Source organism: Gossypium raimondii, chromosome 4, assembly GCF_025698545.1.
Source record: "Gossypium raimondii isolate GPD5lz chromosome 4, ASM2569854v1, whole genome shotgun sequence".
In the NCBI taxonomy this organism is placed as follows: Eukaryota; Viridiplantae; Streptophyta; class Magnoliopsida; order Malvales; family Malvaceae; genus Gossypium; species Gossypium raimondii.
The window spans coordinates 44,583,416-44,601,991 of NC_068568.1; the positions used below are offsets into that span (position 1 = coordinate 44,583,416).

At 33.8% G+C, this 18,576-nt stretch overlaps 1 protein-coding gene and 1 long non-coding RNA gene across 2 annotated transcripts; both read right to left on the reverse strand.

The window, feature by feature from the left end:
- Nucleotides 1-4,443: 4,443 nt before the first annotated feature.
- LOC105780560 (cyclin-dependent kinase B1-2) lies at nucleotides 4,444-6,962 on the reverse strand. The gene is made up of 3 exons (XM_012604956.2): nucleotides 6,111-6,962; nucleotides 5,886-6,024; nucleotides 4,444-4,839 (listed from the first exon to the last, which is right to left on the reverse strand). The coding sequence occupies exons 1-3, from the start codon at nucleotides 6,800-6,802 to the stop codon at nucleotides 4,747-4,749; spliced, it is 924 nt and encodes a 307-aa protein (XP_012460410.1). The 5' UTR covers nucleotides 6,803-6,962; the 3' UTR covers nucleotides 4,444-4,746.
- An 817-nt stretch (nucleotides 6,963-7,779) lies between these two features.
- Nucleotides 7,780-9,130, reverse strand: LOC105781038 (uncharacterized). The gene is made up of 4 exons (XR_001129468.2): nucleotides 9,031-9,130; nucleotides 8,625-8,724; nucleotides 8,474-8,535; nucleotides 7,780-8,363 (listed from the first exon to the last, which is right to left on the reverse strand). It is a non-coding gene; the product is annotated as an uncharacterized LOC105781038 (long non-coding RNA).
- Between the last annotated feature and the right edge of the window lie 9,446 nt (nucleotides 9,131-18,576).

Sequence of the window (18,576 nt, forward strand, 5' to 3'; positions counted from 1 at the left end):
TACTATTATGTGGCATCATCAATCTTGTATCATTATTATTATTTATTATTATTTTTTATATTCATGCGCATGCATCGTTTTTATGTAATATATATATTGTTTTATATATAGTATACGTATGCTTATATATATTTTATACATATGTTTTTATTTTATTTTACTTCCTAACTTTTATATACATATATATACTTTTATATTTAGTTTCAAATTTTTTTACTTTTGTATATATGTACATGTATGTATTTATATATTTTTCTAATGAATATATATATATATATATATATATATATATATATATATATATATACATGTCTATGTTTTTATTTGCTTAAATACAAACTTATATTTTCAACACATATGTTATATATATATATATATATATATATATATATATATATGTGTGTGTGTGTGTGTGTGTGTATATTTATATATTTTTCTTTATTTTCATAAATGCATTATATATATTTTGTTATAAATTCTATAGTCCAAAATTTTATATGTAAACCCATGTGTATGTCTTTTATTCTTTATAATTTCATGTATATATTTTGTACTTTTTTCTCTTTATATTTTTTGTTTATTTCCTTCATTTGCTTATTGATTTATGTTTTCATTTATATTTTGTTCATTTGATACTTTATATGTCGTTGTTTTTTATGTACATTAATTTCGCTTATTTCTATGCCATTGTTGTATTTATTATTGTATTTTACACTTAATGTAGCATTACATCATTTTTTACTCGATTTTAAAATTTTCAAAATTGAGATAATACTCGTATTTAGGATTTTCAAGGAAATTGAGCCCTAACGTATTGGGTTCCAATTTTCTTCGTTAAATCTAACAATCGGGAATTACTCATTAATCAAAAAATAAAATGAAAAGCTTGTTGTCGGGAATTTAATATGTTGTATCCTAACGTATTGGATGTGATGTATTGATTTCTCGAGACAAAGATTTAAAAAATAATAATAACAAAGAAAATATTCCAAGTTTAGGATTTTGAGAAATTGTGTCCTAACGTATTGGGCCGCGATTTCTTTATAAATCTTAAACAAATGAATATTCTTTTAAATTTTATTACACGAGTATTTTGGACTAATTCATTTTTGAGGAATTAGAATGTCGTGCCCTAATGCATTGGGTGTGACATTTTCTTTCTCCGAAATGATAAGAATCTTAATAAGTAACGTTTTTTAAGTTTTTATTAAGGATCATATTTTTAAATTTTCGACATTAAGACACTAATTAATTAACTAGGTACCAATTTTGGGCGTTACGAGGGTGCTAATCCTTCATCGTACGTAACCGACTCCCGGATCCATTTTGCTAAAACTCGTAGACCAAAGCTATTTTTTAGGTGATCCAATCACACCTCAATAAAAGATTGGTGGCGACTCCTAATTTTTGTTTTTTAAAGTCGACAACTAATTTTTGTTTTTTTCCAAAATAAAAGTTGGTTTCGACAGATGATACCTAGGACATAATAATTTAGTACCTTCAACCATTACACAAATCATTATATGATTTACCCTACACGTTATGCACATTTTCTATTGTCTTCTATTTTGCAACTCATGCCTTGAGGTACGACACGGTGTAATCGTACTCATTATAAATATCAACAATGAAAATTCTAACCATAAGACAATGTCAGAGATTAGGTCAGAATCCAAATTTTGGATGGTCTTGTGACATACTTGCAACAACATAAGGATTTCACCGTACATAAGATATTATTAGATATAAGGTCATAATCCAATTTCGAATGATCTTGTAACATGCCTACAACAATACAAGTATGTAGATCTTCATATTTATTAATTGTTCAAAATCTCATTTTCTTTCTTACAGATGCCATGATTTTTCATGGACATTTGCTATCAAGCAATGCGCACTTTGCCTCATATTTTTCGGCTCACGATTTTGTAACATGAAAGTTGACCCCATACTTTATGCTAATTGCTTTACTGCAGCAGCAACAACATATTTGGAGGAAAACTCTATCCCAACTTGTAAATCATTGAAATTTGTAAAAGAACTCGTATATCTTGATATTTTATAAGGAAGTTCTAAAAATTCTAACCCATCTTCATCATCAAGGTCTACATTAAACATGTGAGGTGGAGGTTTATATGTCGTAAAATCTAGATGGGTTCCTCCAACATTATCCAAACCTTCATTTTTAAAACCACTCCATTGTAGTTAAGTAGTAACAACCTTTAGTTTAGAAAATAATACAATTTCTAAATCATCTGACCCGGACCCCCAGAATGGATCATTATTAGTTTTAGCTTCCTCTTCATTCTCAACCCCAATTGCATGTCCAAGGTTGGATGTCCCTTCGCCGATGTAGGTTGTAGAGAGTACATCATTCGTTCTCGCCAACCTACGTTAAAGCCAATATTACTTGTGGATTGCCCACCGGTGTAACTTGATGACATGCCCACACAAATATTTTCAACATAGAACATCGATGCTCCGAAGTTAAAATAAAGAAAAACACTCATAAAATGTCGTGCCAAGGTCTCCAAGTTCGGGTTGCTAACTAACCCCTATTGTAAGCCAAAGTTGAAATCGAGGGTTATAACCAAGGAATGCCTTTCCACTGATGATTCTGACATTTCCTGGTATAAGCTTTTTAACAACGCCATGAAACAGTCACACAACCTTGTGATTGGACTTTCTGCTTCCTGTTCCCGAAACAAATTTACTAGAACTGTTGCTGAACTCGGACCACCTTCCTCGACATCGACAAATTGGGCATATAACTCTAGTATAACAATTCCACTAGACCTATGCATATCGAGCATTGCTTCGACATCCATGTCGCTTTTGAGCTCAAATGTATCATATCTAACAAGGTTTATTGACGTTAATTAACTATATTTCAAGCTCGAAATTCTCCTCTAGCTTGAAGTCGAAGCTTTCCTTCTCATTCTTGATCAAAGCTCGTTCAATTTTATGCTCCAGTTGAAAGTCAATTCTATAGCTTGGGCTGATACAAAAACGGTCCTAATTTCAGTTTCACAAATTTAAACGTCGTAATAAATAACGACTCTAATTCATCTACTCATTTTCGTAAAAAAAACGATTTCACATGTTAAAAACAAAAACATTATACAAAAAGTAAGCACTAATTAACCAAATTCAAATGATACTTGAACTAATTTACTTTATTGTATCGGTTTTTAAACTTCAAATTTTCAACATCAAACTATATTCTCCTTATGAAAATTTTCTGGTCAAAATTTAATTATGAAAACATCTTTAAATCAATCTCATTTTATAAAAGACTCTACCTTCGAGTATGAAACATAATTTCAAAATGTCAGAAAAGATTGATCTTGACTAAACCTAATCATGGGTTTGAGCAGAGCCAATACAAAATTTAAGGTTCGAACCTAATCGACCCAAAATATAAACTTAAAATTCTATAAGAACCCGATCCAAATTAAAAATACTAAATACAAGCCCAACTCAATCCACCGTATTAAAATTTTTAAAATTCTGTTGATTAAACCCAAATTTTGTTTTAAATATAAGGCCTGAAATCAATGTTTCAAACTTTGAGCCCATTTTTATGTTACAGAAAAGGAGCCCATGTTTTATTATTATTTTGCTAGCCCACATTTACATAGCCTAATCATTTTAATCCCAATTTGATGTCCAAAGCTCCATTTTGCTCCATTTTAAAACTTCACCTAACCGCATTGGGATCAATTTGCAACTAGGGTTTGAACCCTAGCTTTCGACAAAAATGATTTATATCCCTAATTTTATTTTAAATTTAGCACATATCACTAATTTTTCCCCGTTTTAACACCAAACTAGTTCTAACGCCCCTAAGTGGCAAAGTCCTAGTAACAGAGTAAAGATTTTACAATAAGCATTCATGTTGAAGTTGAAACGCCAATGATCTCACAACAATGGACTCACTAGGACAAGGATACATGTAACCCATTACCAAGACATTGACACATAACAATACAGTATTTTATAGACTTGAATCCCACACCAATTCTTCTCTGAAATTTAAGATCCACCACCTAAAAAAATACAAAAAAGATTTATCTCGACTTAATTTGAAGGTTTCGTCTTAAATTCACTAGCAAACAAAACTGAACATGCCATTTAAGGCATATATGTTATTATGCCACAGAACAAGCTTCAGATCAACTAATCTACCTACCTGGTGTCCTATGGCCTGCAATTGCACAATTAATTACTCCATCGGCAACTGCAACACATTCAGACAGTTGGAAATACAAGGCAGTTCTTTACCATTGCCACTAGTTTGCTAGTATTAATCAATTAGACATCTACACATGCAATCGAACCAAAACTTTTACTGGGTCATTCAAGAACTTGAAAGCATTCCACTGCAACAAAAGTGAATAAAAGCAATTCACTGCCTGAAAGACATTTGAAGTTACCCAAAGATGCTCAATGAAAAGATTAAAACCGCATTAAATTAGATATCAAGAGAAGTTTCAAAGTGAACTGGTTGATATCTGTATCATTACAAACTTATAAAAGGTTACACACGAATAAAAAAGCAACTTGTCAGAGACTGTCTGGATCACCTAGTTGATGACAACTACTCTCCCGACACATATTTTGAAGCTCAGAAGTTGGTGCTTTAGAGTTTAGGCTCAAGGAAGCGAGCACCTAATGAAAAGCAATATACCATTCTAAGCGAGAAAAGAAAAAATCCATATAATACTATAACCATACAATGCAAATTCAGAATTGGGACTTATCAAGGCTGTCAAAATAAGGATGATCCATAGCTGCTTTTGCTGATATCCTCTCTGCAGGGTCATATTTAAGCATCTTCTGCAATAACCAAAAACAAGAGCTATTAGCCTCCAAAATGTGCAAGTAATAGAGAAGTAAATCAGTAAATCATGAGCATGAACTAATTGCTGTCATTGTCACAGACGGTAAACACTTTTTATGTGTTATATCATTACGAAATTATTTGGCAATGATCATGGTGTATGACTTGAAATTGGCATCCTTGCAAAAAGGCTAAGGAAATAGGAATTAAAAGAGTAAAAGGCACCAAACAGACTATTTTCAGTTCCTTCTTTTGCTGTGCATATACCTATGCATAAAGATCAGTGGACATATAGAAGTGATAAATTTCATGTATATCGCTACTTGTTCCTTTCTATTCTTTAAATATTTGACTTTGAACATATGATCACAGATTAAAAAGCTTTTAATGACTTGGATCACTCTGACCATTGCTATAATCCTAGTATAACATGCAACGAAATTCCAAGTGAATTCTAAATAGCTTCGATGCTTTTTCTATCTGTATTCTCTACCCTCTTGGTCCTATTCACATGGCCTAAATGTTAATCATGCTAGACTTTATTTTTTTTTCTCTCAAAATTCTTCCCCGTGCCAAGACTGCAATTATGAGTTGAAGACGACCTGCACTTGGATAAGTGTCGAATACAAGTATTGTCCGACTCAAATATGCTTAGTTTTTATTTTTTTCTAAATTTCTTTCATGCATTTTGAGAAACATATGAATTATTCATACTATTGTAATGTATTTAATTTACCATGATTGTAAACCAACAAATCTTTTGACAATCATTTTGGATTTTTTTAATTAATCCATGACTATAATTTGAACATTTTGGGAGTTTGCTTGTTGGCAGCTTAATAGAAGTACAAAAAAAAAGTAACGGTACTTAATTTTCTTCTTAAACTATAATATGTAGAATGGTTGATGCTGAAATGAGACTATATCAACGGGTATTTGTTTGAAACAAAGGAAGAATAAATCTACATTAGAAAACATGACTATATTATGATGCTTTGATTTGAACAGTTTGTTAATGTTTAGTAAAAGAATGAGGACTTACAGAGAGGAGATCAACCCCTTCAGGAGAAAGGGAAGGAACAGCGCGTTCCAAGTTCTGAGGCTCCCACCGTGGGTACACGTGCCAATCCCTTAGAGAGGTAACCCCAGGCCATTGCTTCTCAGTTGGGGTGCCCAGTAACCTTTTCAATTTTCACCCAATTAAGAAAAAAGAACGAGAAAAAGGGCGGTTGCTAGGAAGAGATACATTGGGAAGAAACAAATATACCTGAAAATGTGGAGCAATTGCTGGAATTCAGAATCCCCCGGGAACAATGCTTGCCTTCTAACCATTTCGGCGAAGATGCATCCAACAGACCACATGTCGACGGCGGTGGAGTAGTGAGTAGAGCCAAGCAGAACCTCAGGGGCCCTGTACCAGAGCGTTACGATCTCATGAGTATAGCTTTTGAGAGGAACAGTGAAAGCACGGCCAAGACCCAGATCTGCAATTTTGAGGATACCCTTTTCCTTGTCGAGGAGAAGATTCTGGGGCTTGAGATCGCGATGGAGGACGCCGTGGCTGTGGCAGTGGGCGACACCTTTGCAAAGCTGGAAGAGAAAGGACTGAATGAGGGAAGGAGGAAGGGGCCTGGGGTTAGGACCCTTGCGATGGGAATCGATGAACTTCTTGAGATCGGTATCAAGGTACTCAAAAACCAAGTAGAGATTGGCCTTAGAGCCGCCGTTCTTGTTGGTGTCGACGTGCTCGACGCAAAGGAGACGAACAATGTAGAGAGATTGGGAAAGCATTTGGAGGAGGGAGACCTCACGGAGAGCAGTGGGAGGGACGCCTTCCTCGTCCATCTCAAGACGAGTCTTCTTGAGGGCCACCAACTGGCCGCTTGCCTTGTCTTTGGCCTTGTAAACCTTGCCGTAGGTACCCTCCCCTACCTTCTCCAGCTTCTCGTACTTTTCCATTTTGAGTTTTGGTGTTGATTTTAGGGTTAAAACCACTGAACCGCAATCCACAAATCGATACGTTGTTTCAGAGAGGAAAAAGAGAAGGGATCTGATCTGCTTTGGTCTGGCCCTTCGTTTGAATTTCAAACTTTATAAAAAGAGGGAGGGAAAGCAAGACGCTCCCGTTTGTTTTTGTTTTGAATTTTAAAATATAGAAATTTCTTTTAATAGAACTTTATAAAAATGACAGCATGTAAATCAGCCCAAACATTAAGAGCACGTTTGGTTCGCTGTATTGGAATAGATACGTAATGAAATAGAGGTGTAATAGAATAGATGTGTAATGGAATAGAGACGTAATAGCAAATCAATTGTTTGGTTGAATGTAATGGAATAGAGGCGTAATAGTATTCTTGTATTTGGTTGAATGAAATGGAGGCGCAATAGCATAATGGAAAAAACTAAAATGACTAGAATACCCTTAACAAAAATTTGTTTAGGTAAATGATTGTTGATAGTGTTATTAAATTTTAATAAGATTATTAATATCAATAATAAATAATTTAATCATATTTTAACATAATTATTATTAAATATATTTTAATTAAAATATATAATTTAATAAAATTCTTAATAATCAATATTCTTATATGAATTTACTAAAATCATAATATATGATACTAGAAAATATAATTTAACATAATTATTATTAAATATATTTTAATTAAAATATATAATTTAATAAAATTCTTAATAATCAATATTCTTATATGAATTTACTAAAATCATAAATATGATACTATAAAATATAATTTGAAATAATTATTATTAAATATATTTTAATTAAAATATATGATTTAATAAAATTCTTAATAATCAATATTCTTATATGAATTTACTAAAATCATAATATATGATACTTTATAAAATTAAAATTAAGTTCAATATCATGAATCAAAAGCTCAACATTGTATAAAATTATTATTAAATATAAGTGAAAAGAAATTAAATTATAATTCAACAAGTTTAGTACTATACAAAAAAAACAATTCAAACACCACCAAAGTTTCAGAAATTAGATATATAAAATAACATAAAGAAATCTACTCAAACTCATTTTCTCCCTAAACCACCAATCTCCTAGTTTTCCATGCTCATGGTCGTGCAGTAAGATGATAATTATCATGATTTATCATTTACATATATCCATAAAAAAAATCAAGCTAAAGTAACAGCAAAGGAATCACTATCAATCAAGTTCAAAGCATGGAAAAATTGTTTCAATTGTTAGCCTTGCAATTGAAATCATACATCCCCCTGTAGGTATATCATTAAACAAACAGGACAGCTGTTTATACGCCCCCTTTTGACAACTTCTATCACATATATCCATCGAAAAGCTTGTAAGATGAAAACTTCAATCGAACTACCCCCTTTTGACAACTGTTTATACGCTCCCGATGTTCAGCTAACGAGGTTTTTCAATACTGCTTCGGCCCGATGCTCGAATTTAGGGAGTGCCCATTCATGTTGGACTATGTCAAGACCATCTGTAGCATTCATTGTGTATCATCCATTGCTGCCAAAAGAAATCACAATTTACAGATGAGATAAACAATGAGTCCACAACCAGAGAAAGTGTAGTACACAATCTAAAATAAAATGTAACAGGAAGTTCATGATCCTAACCATTTTCCTCTCCCAGAATCAGATTAAATAAACCCATCAAACCAAACAAATTGAGGAAATACCTACAAATGAAAGAATTTGTGAATAAACTGTAGTATTAAGCCAAGAAAGTCTATAAAAATTAGAAAAGCTCAGAGAAAAAAACCAATACCATGAGCGGCTACTAACATAGCTCACATCAACTGTGCTAAGGTCAATTCCATTCTGCAACATTGATCTGAAACTCTGAGTCAATGGGAAGGGTATTTTGGCTGCAAGATAGGAATACAGAAAAACAGAAGAGGAATCAAATTATTGTTTACTATTAATGTATGTCATGATCAGTTAAGTTAGAATTTTAATTCCAATACAAAAAAATATTGTGTCCATCACCATATAATAAAAAGTGAAAAAAAATCGATCTAATATGCATGAAATCAATTTCGCAAATAAAAATATAAATTCAATCTCCATTGCAGAATTTAAAAGGAAAAAAGGTAAACACAAATTCCAGAAATTAACAATTACAAGCATAAACTTTGGTAACATGAGTTCTGAAACAATATGAAAAAGCAAACCTCATTGCTGAAATAAACCCTACGAGATCGAAAAGACTTGGGAGGGATAAAATTTGCAGCGCATCATAAATTTCGAGCCCTAACGATTACTTTCCTGAAAGAAAAACTCGAGAATAAGTAAATCTGAGACTTATTAGCTTATCGACCTTAAAAGAAAAGAAAATAGAGTTGTGAGAGACGTGCCCTTCTTTGACGATCTTAGGATCAGGAACTTGAAAGGAGCGCATGAGCTTGGAGGCGAAGTAGCGGAGGACGCCGATGAGGACCATCACCACTGAAAGGGGTATCAACACCCAATCTCTGATCGTCGTATCGAGAACCAGATCTTCCGCCATCGCTGGATCCTATTTTTTGATCTTTGCGCGAAAAGAATATTCTGGCTTCTGTTTTTCTTTCCTCTATAGACTTCCCTACTCACTGCAAAAGACGAAAACGAGAAGCGTGGATGGGGGGTAAAACAGGGCATAGAAATCGGGAGGATAAAACGGACGCAAAACTGAGGTTTTGGTTCGGAATAGAAATCAGCCAAATTGGCGTAATAGAAGCGTAACGTAATAGGCCCGTAATAGGGCATTACAGTTAACCAAACAGCTGCATGAGTAGGGCTCACGGAAGCCATTACACCCAACCAAACATAGTGTAAGTGGTATTCTTTTTTGGTATACTATTAAAATAGTCATTTTTTTTGTCTCAAGTTACATTTTAGTTACTTATGTTTGAAATGTTACGTTTTAGTCACTTACGTTATTGTGTTGTAACATTTTAATCACTAAGCATTAATTGTCGTTAACAATGTAACGGTAAGCTGACATGACATGTTAAATCATCATTTTAAGCGAAAATTTTAGGTTAAATTATACAATTGGTCCTTATATTTTTTTCGTTTTGAACAATTTAATTTTTTCTTTTATGTTCTTTGAACTTTCCTTTTTTTTTTCTTTATTTTCCATTCTTCTCCTTCTTCCTCTGTTTTTCTTCTTTATCAATTTCTTTTAACGTAGTTTTTCTATGTTTTCTATTTGTTCAAACTAGTCTTTATACTTTTTTTTGAACAATTTAATTTTTTATTTTTTAATTTTCCTTTTCTTCTTCCCCTTTATTTTTCTCTCTTCTCATACTCTTCACTGTAGAAACATAATCTTTGTCACCAAATAAACCAAGTCCTTTGTAACATCCTCAAAGTATAGAAGGTGTGGTTCAGTGACATGTCGGGTTAGGAAAATTAGAGACTTTTCGAAAATAGATTAAAAAGGAATTTGAGAGTAAAAGTATAGAAAGTAATTAGAGCTGATAGAAATTAGAAAATTTGAAAATTTGATTTGAGTTAATGACTAAACTGTAGGAAAATGAAAAGTAGTGGGGCAAAAGTGTAAAAATTAAAAGTTAAGTTAATAACATAGGAGTAGATGGAAAACAATGAAGGATTAGGAAGAAATTTTACCAAATAAAATGTGATTCATGCATGGGAATTGTAAAGATGATAGAGGTTAAAATAGTAATTAGAAAAAGTAATATTTTTATGGAAAATGATTTAGGGTAATTTGTAAAGATGAGAGGTTGAAGGATTAGGTAGCAATTTAGCCATTTTTTAGTAAAAATCATGAGATTTTTATTAAGAAAAGTGTAGAATAAGGAAGAAAAGATGAGAAAGTCTTCATCTTTCTCTTCCAAGAACATTCCAAATTTCGAAAACCAGTTTTGCAGCGAAAAAATTGACGTGTTTAATTTGTTAGTAAATCGATAATTTATAATTTAAACATGACCGGTTATTAAATCAGTCCAGTTGTTTAACATTCATGCATGCAAATACTAAAAATATCCCAAAATCAAATCACATGCCACAATTCATATAAAAATAATTACAGTCCCAAACAAATATAAAATTATAAAATTAAAGATATTTTATTTAGCAAAAACCAATATGAGACCTCCGAATGCTGAGTCCGAGCCCTCCGAATGCTGAGTCCGAGCCCTAACATTGCGGATTACCTGAAAGATGTTAAACTAACAGGGTGAGCTACTAAGCTCAGTGTGAAATCAATGAAACCAAATACCATAAAATCATTTATGAACACAAAAATATTAGATACAACAATACCACCAATCACCATATTATCAGAGTATACCATATCCCAAAATTTATACACATGTACATGAATTTCAATGAAGTTTTCCTACCCATTAATCCGCTACACACCATATCAGAATGAGCCTTAGCTCATTATGGTTAAACCACCAGTAATAAAAAAAATAATTGCAGTTATACTACTAATTAGATTTTGTGGTTAAACCACCAGAACAATGTTGCGGACAAACTGCCAAAACAATATGCAGACGAATCGCCAAAACTCTGAATAAAAGTCTAAAATTATGAATTTACCGTAATAACTCCAATAAATTATGGATATACCTTCAGAACTCTACAGATCTCTTCTATCTTTGATTAACCCAATCCCGATGCAATGCATAATGTCTTTTTTTTTATCATAATAGCATAATCAAATATGGTCTAGTACAAAAATACCTCATATCATGCAATCAATAATTCAGAACAGTGGCATGTTTTACAATCATGTAAACAAAAGATAAAGAAAATAACAACAAGCTTATTAGGCATACAATGAGGCAAAAAGGTGGCCATGTAAGTAAACACAACCAACATTTCACAATTGGCTAATTAGACAACCACCTTTACATTCAGCCATGCCCTAAAATAGCCATCCTATTTTTGGCTACCACAAGCATCATGGTTAGGACATACACAAATAACATTATTTAAGTCACACATATAGGGTTTACAAATAATTAAGTCTCACAACTTAAAACCGCAAATCCGTAACATTAATATGAAAAAAGTCTGCACTTCCCTACTATAGATCTAGATTACCCTAGATCGAATCTGCACTTAATACGATCAAACATAATCAAAATAATTCTGCTGCAATTTCCCGAGACTTGGAATGTTTGAAAATTTTCTTGAAGGATAGATCGTCTTGAATAGGTTCAAATTGGGGTGGAAACCTTGACCCGAAATACTCGAATGCTTTAAGGAACCTTAGTTATAATGGAACCCGACCCGCTTAAATTTGATGAATTACTTGAACCTTGGAATAAGGAAGTCGCCACACTTCGGGATAAGAAATCGAAGTGATAAGATAAAGAATGCCATAAAGTTAACTAAGTTTGATAAGTTCGGTAAGTTCGGTTAAGAACTAAGAGAGAAGCAATTCTCACAAAATAAGTTTTTGATTCAAAAAGGTCTAACCTCAAATGTTCAATTACAAGCTATTTATAGGACAAGGTACCTAGAGGGCCACATTCAGCCATTAAAGCATACATGAATATGTGTCGTACAATGTATAAGGAATACATGGGTGGTTGGATGCATGGAATGACCTTAAGGTCATATTCATCTTCCATGGACGTTCATGAATGTCTTAGATGCATGAAGAAGCTATTTCGTCCCTCTTTTCAAGTACATGTATGAGCAAATTCATTCCCTTTATGTAGATGCATGTGTGATCACTTTTAATGCTGCCACATTAATGTAAGCTTTCCCCCTTTCCGTATATGAACTAGTAAGGATCATGCATTCTTCATTAAATCTTGCATTAATACTTTGCATATGCATGGATAGTTGCATGCATTTTTATGTTCATTCACCTAGCAAGTGCATGTATCATGAATGTGGTCTCTCCATGTGAATGGTCACATGTACCAGCATTGAAAGCTTGAATCTTGAATATTCTAGAAGTTTCTTATGTGCATGTATTTGGCAATAGGTAGTCACTTAAGGCCCGTATGAATAGATACCTGCACAAGTATAAATAGGCATCAATCACTTGCATCTCACACAAGCATATTCGACAAAGACAAATAACTAAAGGATTAGACACTTGACTCATACGCTTATATCATATGAACACAAAACACACACGCATACATCTAAAATTTACGAGTAATGACTTAAATATGCTACCATACATACATATATATATATCTTAACATGCAACATGCTACCACACACATATAATATGGACATATGACTCAAACTTATGCATAAACATAAATAACTCATACAACACATTAAATATAGTGCAAGATAAAATTTGTGGATTAAATTAAAATAAGAAAAACTCATTGAAATAGTTAGCCCAATAAAAATCTAGCCTGTGAGATGTTTCATTTTGCACTTAGGCCCCTTGTGTTTGGGCCAATCTCGATATCTCTGACTGGCTTTGTAACATGATGTGAGTGGAATCGCATCACCTCCCTAACATTGATAGTGGTTAATTAATTACTTGATAAGTTACAAATAGTTTCAAACGAGGCTTTGCTTGTTAAAGTTACAAAAGTATGTCACAAGTATAACTGTCCTAGAGTTAGTTCTGTAGGAAAATTATCACGTAAAGAAATTATAAACTCGAACGATGGTTCAAATAAAATTCTACTGGAGACTGGAGGCTCAAGTGATTCAAAGCAAACATACAAGGTATACCCTAAAAGCAAGGAACGCAAATAAAACAGATTACAAGGAAGTAATCCAACAATAATTTAAATCGAATAAAGGGTAAATGTGGGAAGATAGAAGGGTGTTAAGTCCACCTAAGGGACTTAGATTTGTTTTAGCAGTCTCAGTAGGGGACTGACCGCGAATATGCCAAAATACCATGATATGAAAGAACCAGCAGAACATATGCCACGAAATGGGAATTCAATTAGGAATGCGAAATAAATAGAAAGGTGGAGAATCCACTAGTATGACAGAAGGTTTAGGATGCACCATAGCATGACAGCTTGTCATAGGCAAAAATCATTAATCGATCGATCTGTCAAAAAGGAAATATGAGAATTTTCTTAGAGTTTGCCATTCTGGATGTAACATGAACATCTAAACCAAACAAGGAATAACATATTTATTCCCTTTTAGTTGAAATCCTTAGCAAGATAGGGTTTAGTTATGATTTATGTATGTATTCAAAGAAACTTACTAAGTTTATTAAACTTACCAAAGTTTGGTTTGTGTCTTGCATGGTTCACGGAATAAGGGCCTTGCAAGGAGGGACCAAGCCAGATTGAGTTAGATCAAAGATCATTATTAGTATAGTGGCATGCACATAAGAAGGGGGTACCATCTAAGGTCTTGCCTCAGGGTTAAAATATTGTAACTAAATAATTCCTCAGAGTTAGAGATTTTTGAGTTAGTAAACTCTTATTTCAATTTAAGGCTTTGTTGTAAGAAATAATAATAAAAGTAATAAAATCCATCCCTAAAATAGTTAAGTTTTAAATTTATGGTAAGAACCAACCCGATTCAGTTGTGACGCTCTATACCCGCATTCGGCATTGAGTCGGGTAAGGGTGTTACAAATTTTATGGTATTAGAGCACGGTTTAGTCGGTCCTTTGGACCTAGGAATTGGAAATAGTACCCCTTAGGGGCATGACATTCGATCTAACTAAGCCCCTTGAGTCCCTATGATGTAAAGTTACTATGTGCTGAATGTAGATATATTCACCTAAATTGGCAGATGGAGATGATACTCGAAACAGGAAAATCAGAAAAAGATACAAAGAGAGTGTACTTAAGCAATATAATGATTGAAAGTACAAGTTTTTGGGGAAAAAATTCATTAAAGTAAAGATACAACAGGAAATAAGCATTATTATTCGCCAAGTGGTTTGTCGCCTCAATGGTGTCTTCATTTCTTTTTGGCTAACCCTTGGGAAAAAGTAGGAATGATTGAGCTAGATGCTTGAAAATAAGGAATGTAACACCCTCGTCCAACCTATTCACTGGATCCAAGTTCAGGCATCAAAACGGGACTTGGTTATTGTTTATCCTATGATCTTACTAATTTAAAAGGAGTTGTGTTACCTATTAATAAATTTACAACCATGTCTAAATCTTAATGGCAAAGTTTACTATCCAATCTCTAGACTTTTAAGAATCTAAATAAATACAACATTATCGCCCACTTGACGAAGTCCTTAAAGGTGACCCCTACCCTATGTGCATGACATTTCTCTTTGATGCCCCTTGACTTATCACGATATAGCTCGGTCCCTCCTTAAGTTTTTTGTTCTGCAAATCTTGCATCCACATGTCAAATCGTTTGTAAGTACAAATGAACTTAATGATTTTCTTCATTAATAAATACATACCCCACCCTATCGGGGTTCAATTAAATAAATGATAATAGAAACAAAAACTCTCTGATCTTAAAACATGTCTCTTGAACCCATTGTAGCGGACCATCTTAATCTCAATCCTATCCACGAGTGAATAGCTCATCGAGAAAATTTCCATCCCACCATGTTATCATCCTTCATTTGGTCCTGACAATCATTATTAACGTCTCTCCATCTCTGCGGACTCTATTCTTTTCTTTACTTAAATTCTTCTTCCATTTATTCCCAATGTGAATTTTTTGTTTCCATCTTCATGCCTTATTAATGTGGCATTCCAGCTTACCATTCCAAAGGCTTTTGGTGAGTATTCTCAATCTATTTAGTCCGTGGCAGACTCCGTCCTCATCTTAACCTTGTATGACTTATTCACCTTTCTTTCATTGGTATGACTAACCAGGTTCCATGCCATTCTGGCAGACCACACCTTACTTGATTTAATTCATGGCCAGATTACTATATTGTAATCCATATTAATCGTGTTACCTTCCTCTTAAGCATAGTATAACCTTCTATTACAAACCGCCATAGCCTACAATACTTAGCCACTGTCACTAAGTGACCATCTAGGTTCTCGAGTTCTCTTCCTTACCCTCTGGTTCCTATGGAACAAGCAATTTGGCTAATACTGTAATACCCCCTACCCATATTCGTCGCCGAAATAGGGTATGAGGAATTACCATATTTTACCAAATTAATTTTCCATTATTACGAGTTAAATACTATTCATTTCTCAAAACATGTCATGACGTCCTTTGGTTGGGCCTCCGAAGCCCAAAACATACATCGGGACCAAACTGGGATTAAATCAAAACCATAACAAATTTTTCACAAAATCTCAAAGTTTTTTTTTTTATGAACTCAATATAACCCCTTTATAAATTTCTAACCTTCCCTGCAATTTTAAACCGAGACTAATCCAACACAACCAATCCATTTCAACATATTTTCAAGATAGATTTAACATATTCATAAGATAACCTCATCACATACCAAAACCAAAATTTGTTAGCCATACCAATGGCTAACCATACATTCATTTCACATTAACATTTACTTTACTAGATTATATATGTCGTTGCTTTCCAAAATAAAGTTTCTTTATATACCGAGATCTTGAGGTTGATAGTGTGATGCATCTCCGACCAAATCCGACCTCCGAACTCTTAACACTACAAAATAGGGGAAAAGGAAATAGGGTAAACACTTTGGGTTAGTAAGTTCGTGTAACTTGAATTATATTCTTAAATGCTTGAAATATATTTTTCTTGACGTGAATATGATTTGGATGTTTATTGTATGATAATTGATGAAGTATTGATATTCTTGATGAAAAGATAAAATAAATCCCGATTGAATGGAAGGAAAATTCGATGGATCTCTGAAAAGGAATTGACGGTAAAAAGGATCTAGCCCAGAGGGGTGATCCTATTCTGATATAGCCCTCCCGAAGAATATGTGGAAAATGGATTTAGCTCGGACGGGTAATCCGAATTAGGGTCTGAATTTAGCCTGGACTGGTAATTCAGATCCAAGCTCATTAGAGTAATTGTCATTGCAGGGGATTTAACCTGGACTGGTAATCCCGACAATACTCTATGAGTTTATAATACAGGGGATTTAGCAGGGATTGGTAATCCCGCTGTAAGGATGAGGTTCGCGGGGGTGTGCTATCTGAAATGGAAATGTGCGCACATGAATATGAACTGACGGGCCCGGATCTGTACACTTAGGTGTACCCCTGAAAATCCATCGAAATTCCAAGTAATTCAATGGGATAAATATGGAAAAATAAAAAGGGACAAGGGAATGGAAATCATGGAATTGATGAGCTCATCAATCATGGTATATATTATTGATACATGGAAATTATTGGACTAATTTGAATGTTGAGTTTGTGCATGATAGGGGAATAATGTATTGAATGGGTGTATGAATGTTTATTGCATTGTATTAAAAATATTAGGTAAGTATAATTCTTGTTACATGAGCTTATTCTCCCCCCTTTTAGGGATTTTCGTCCCCAAAAATCTTACCTGTGAAGAGATTTGGGTACTATTTTCGCATGGCCTCCTCAGGCTCCCATGTAGCCTCATCAACTCCATGCTTATTCCACAATACTTTCACAAGTGCAATACTTTTGTTCCTTAGTTGCTTATCTCTCGATCAAGAATTTTTATCGGTTCTTCAACATAAGTCATGTCTGGCCGAATCTTAACCTCTGTCGGTGAGATCACATGTGACGGATCAGAATGGTAACGACGTAACATAGACACATGGAATACATTATGAATCTTCTCTAACTCAGTTGGCAAAGCTAACCGATATGCTAAGGGCCCAATTCTTTCAGTCACCTCGAACGGTCCAATGAAACGTGGACTTAGTTTGCCTTTCTTGCCAAATCTTAAAATTTTCTTCCACGAGAATACTTTCAAAAACACTTTGTCACCAACTTGATACTCGATCTCTTTTCTTTTTAAATCTGCATAAGACTTTTGTCTGTCTGAAGCTGCTTTTAAACAATCTCTGATAACTTTTACTTTTTCTTCCGTTTTTTGACTAAATCAACCCCGTAAATCTGATTTTCTTTAAGCTCTGTCCAATAAAAAGGCGTACGACACTTACGTCCATACAAAACTTCATAAGGAGCCATCTTCAAACTCGACTGATAACTATTATTATAGGCAAACTCTACTAATGACAAATATTTCTCCCAACTTCTTTGAAATTCTAAAACACAACATCTGAGCATAACTTCAAGTAGCTGAATAACTCTCTCTGAATAACCATTGGTCTGAGGATGGAAAGCTATACTGAAATTCAACTTTGTACCCAAAGCTTCCTGCAATTTCCTCCAAACCCGCGATGTAAATCTCGGATCTCTGTTTGAGATAATCGATAACGGTACCCCATGTAGTCTAACTATCTCTGAAACATACAATTCAACCAACTTGTCAAGTGAATAATTCATACGAATCGAAATAAAATGAGCTTACTTCGTTAGCTTATCAATTACAACCCATACTGCATCTTTCTTTTTCGGTGTCAACGGTAACCCTGCTACAAAATCCATGGTAACTCGGTCCCATTTCCACTCAGGAACTAACACAGGCTGCACTAAACCTGAAGGTACCTGATGTTTGGCCTTTACCTTTTGACAGATCAAGCATCTAGAAACAAATTATGAAATATCTCTTTTCATTCCTGCCCACCAATACATTTTCTTCAGATCATTATACATCTTTGTACTACCTGGATGAATAGACAAAGAACGGTTATGTGCTTCCTGTAAGATCTTCCGAATAAGATCATCATTCTTTGGCACACATACTCTATCTCAAAATATCAAACAATCGTT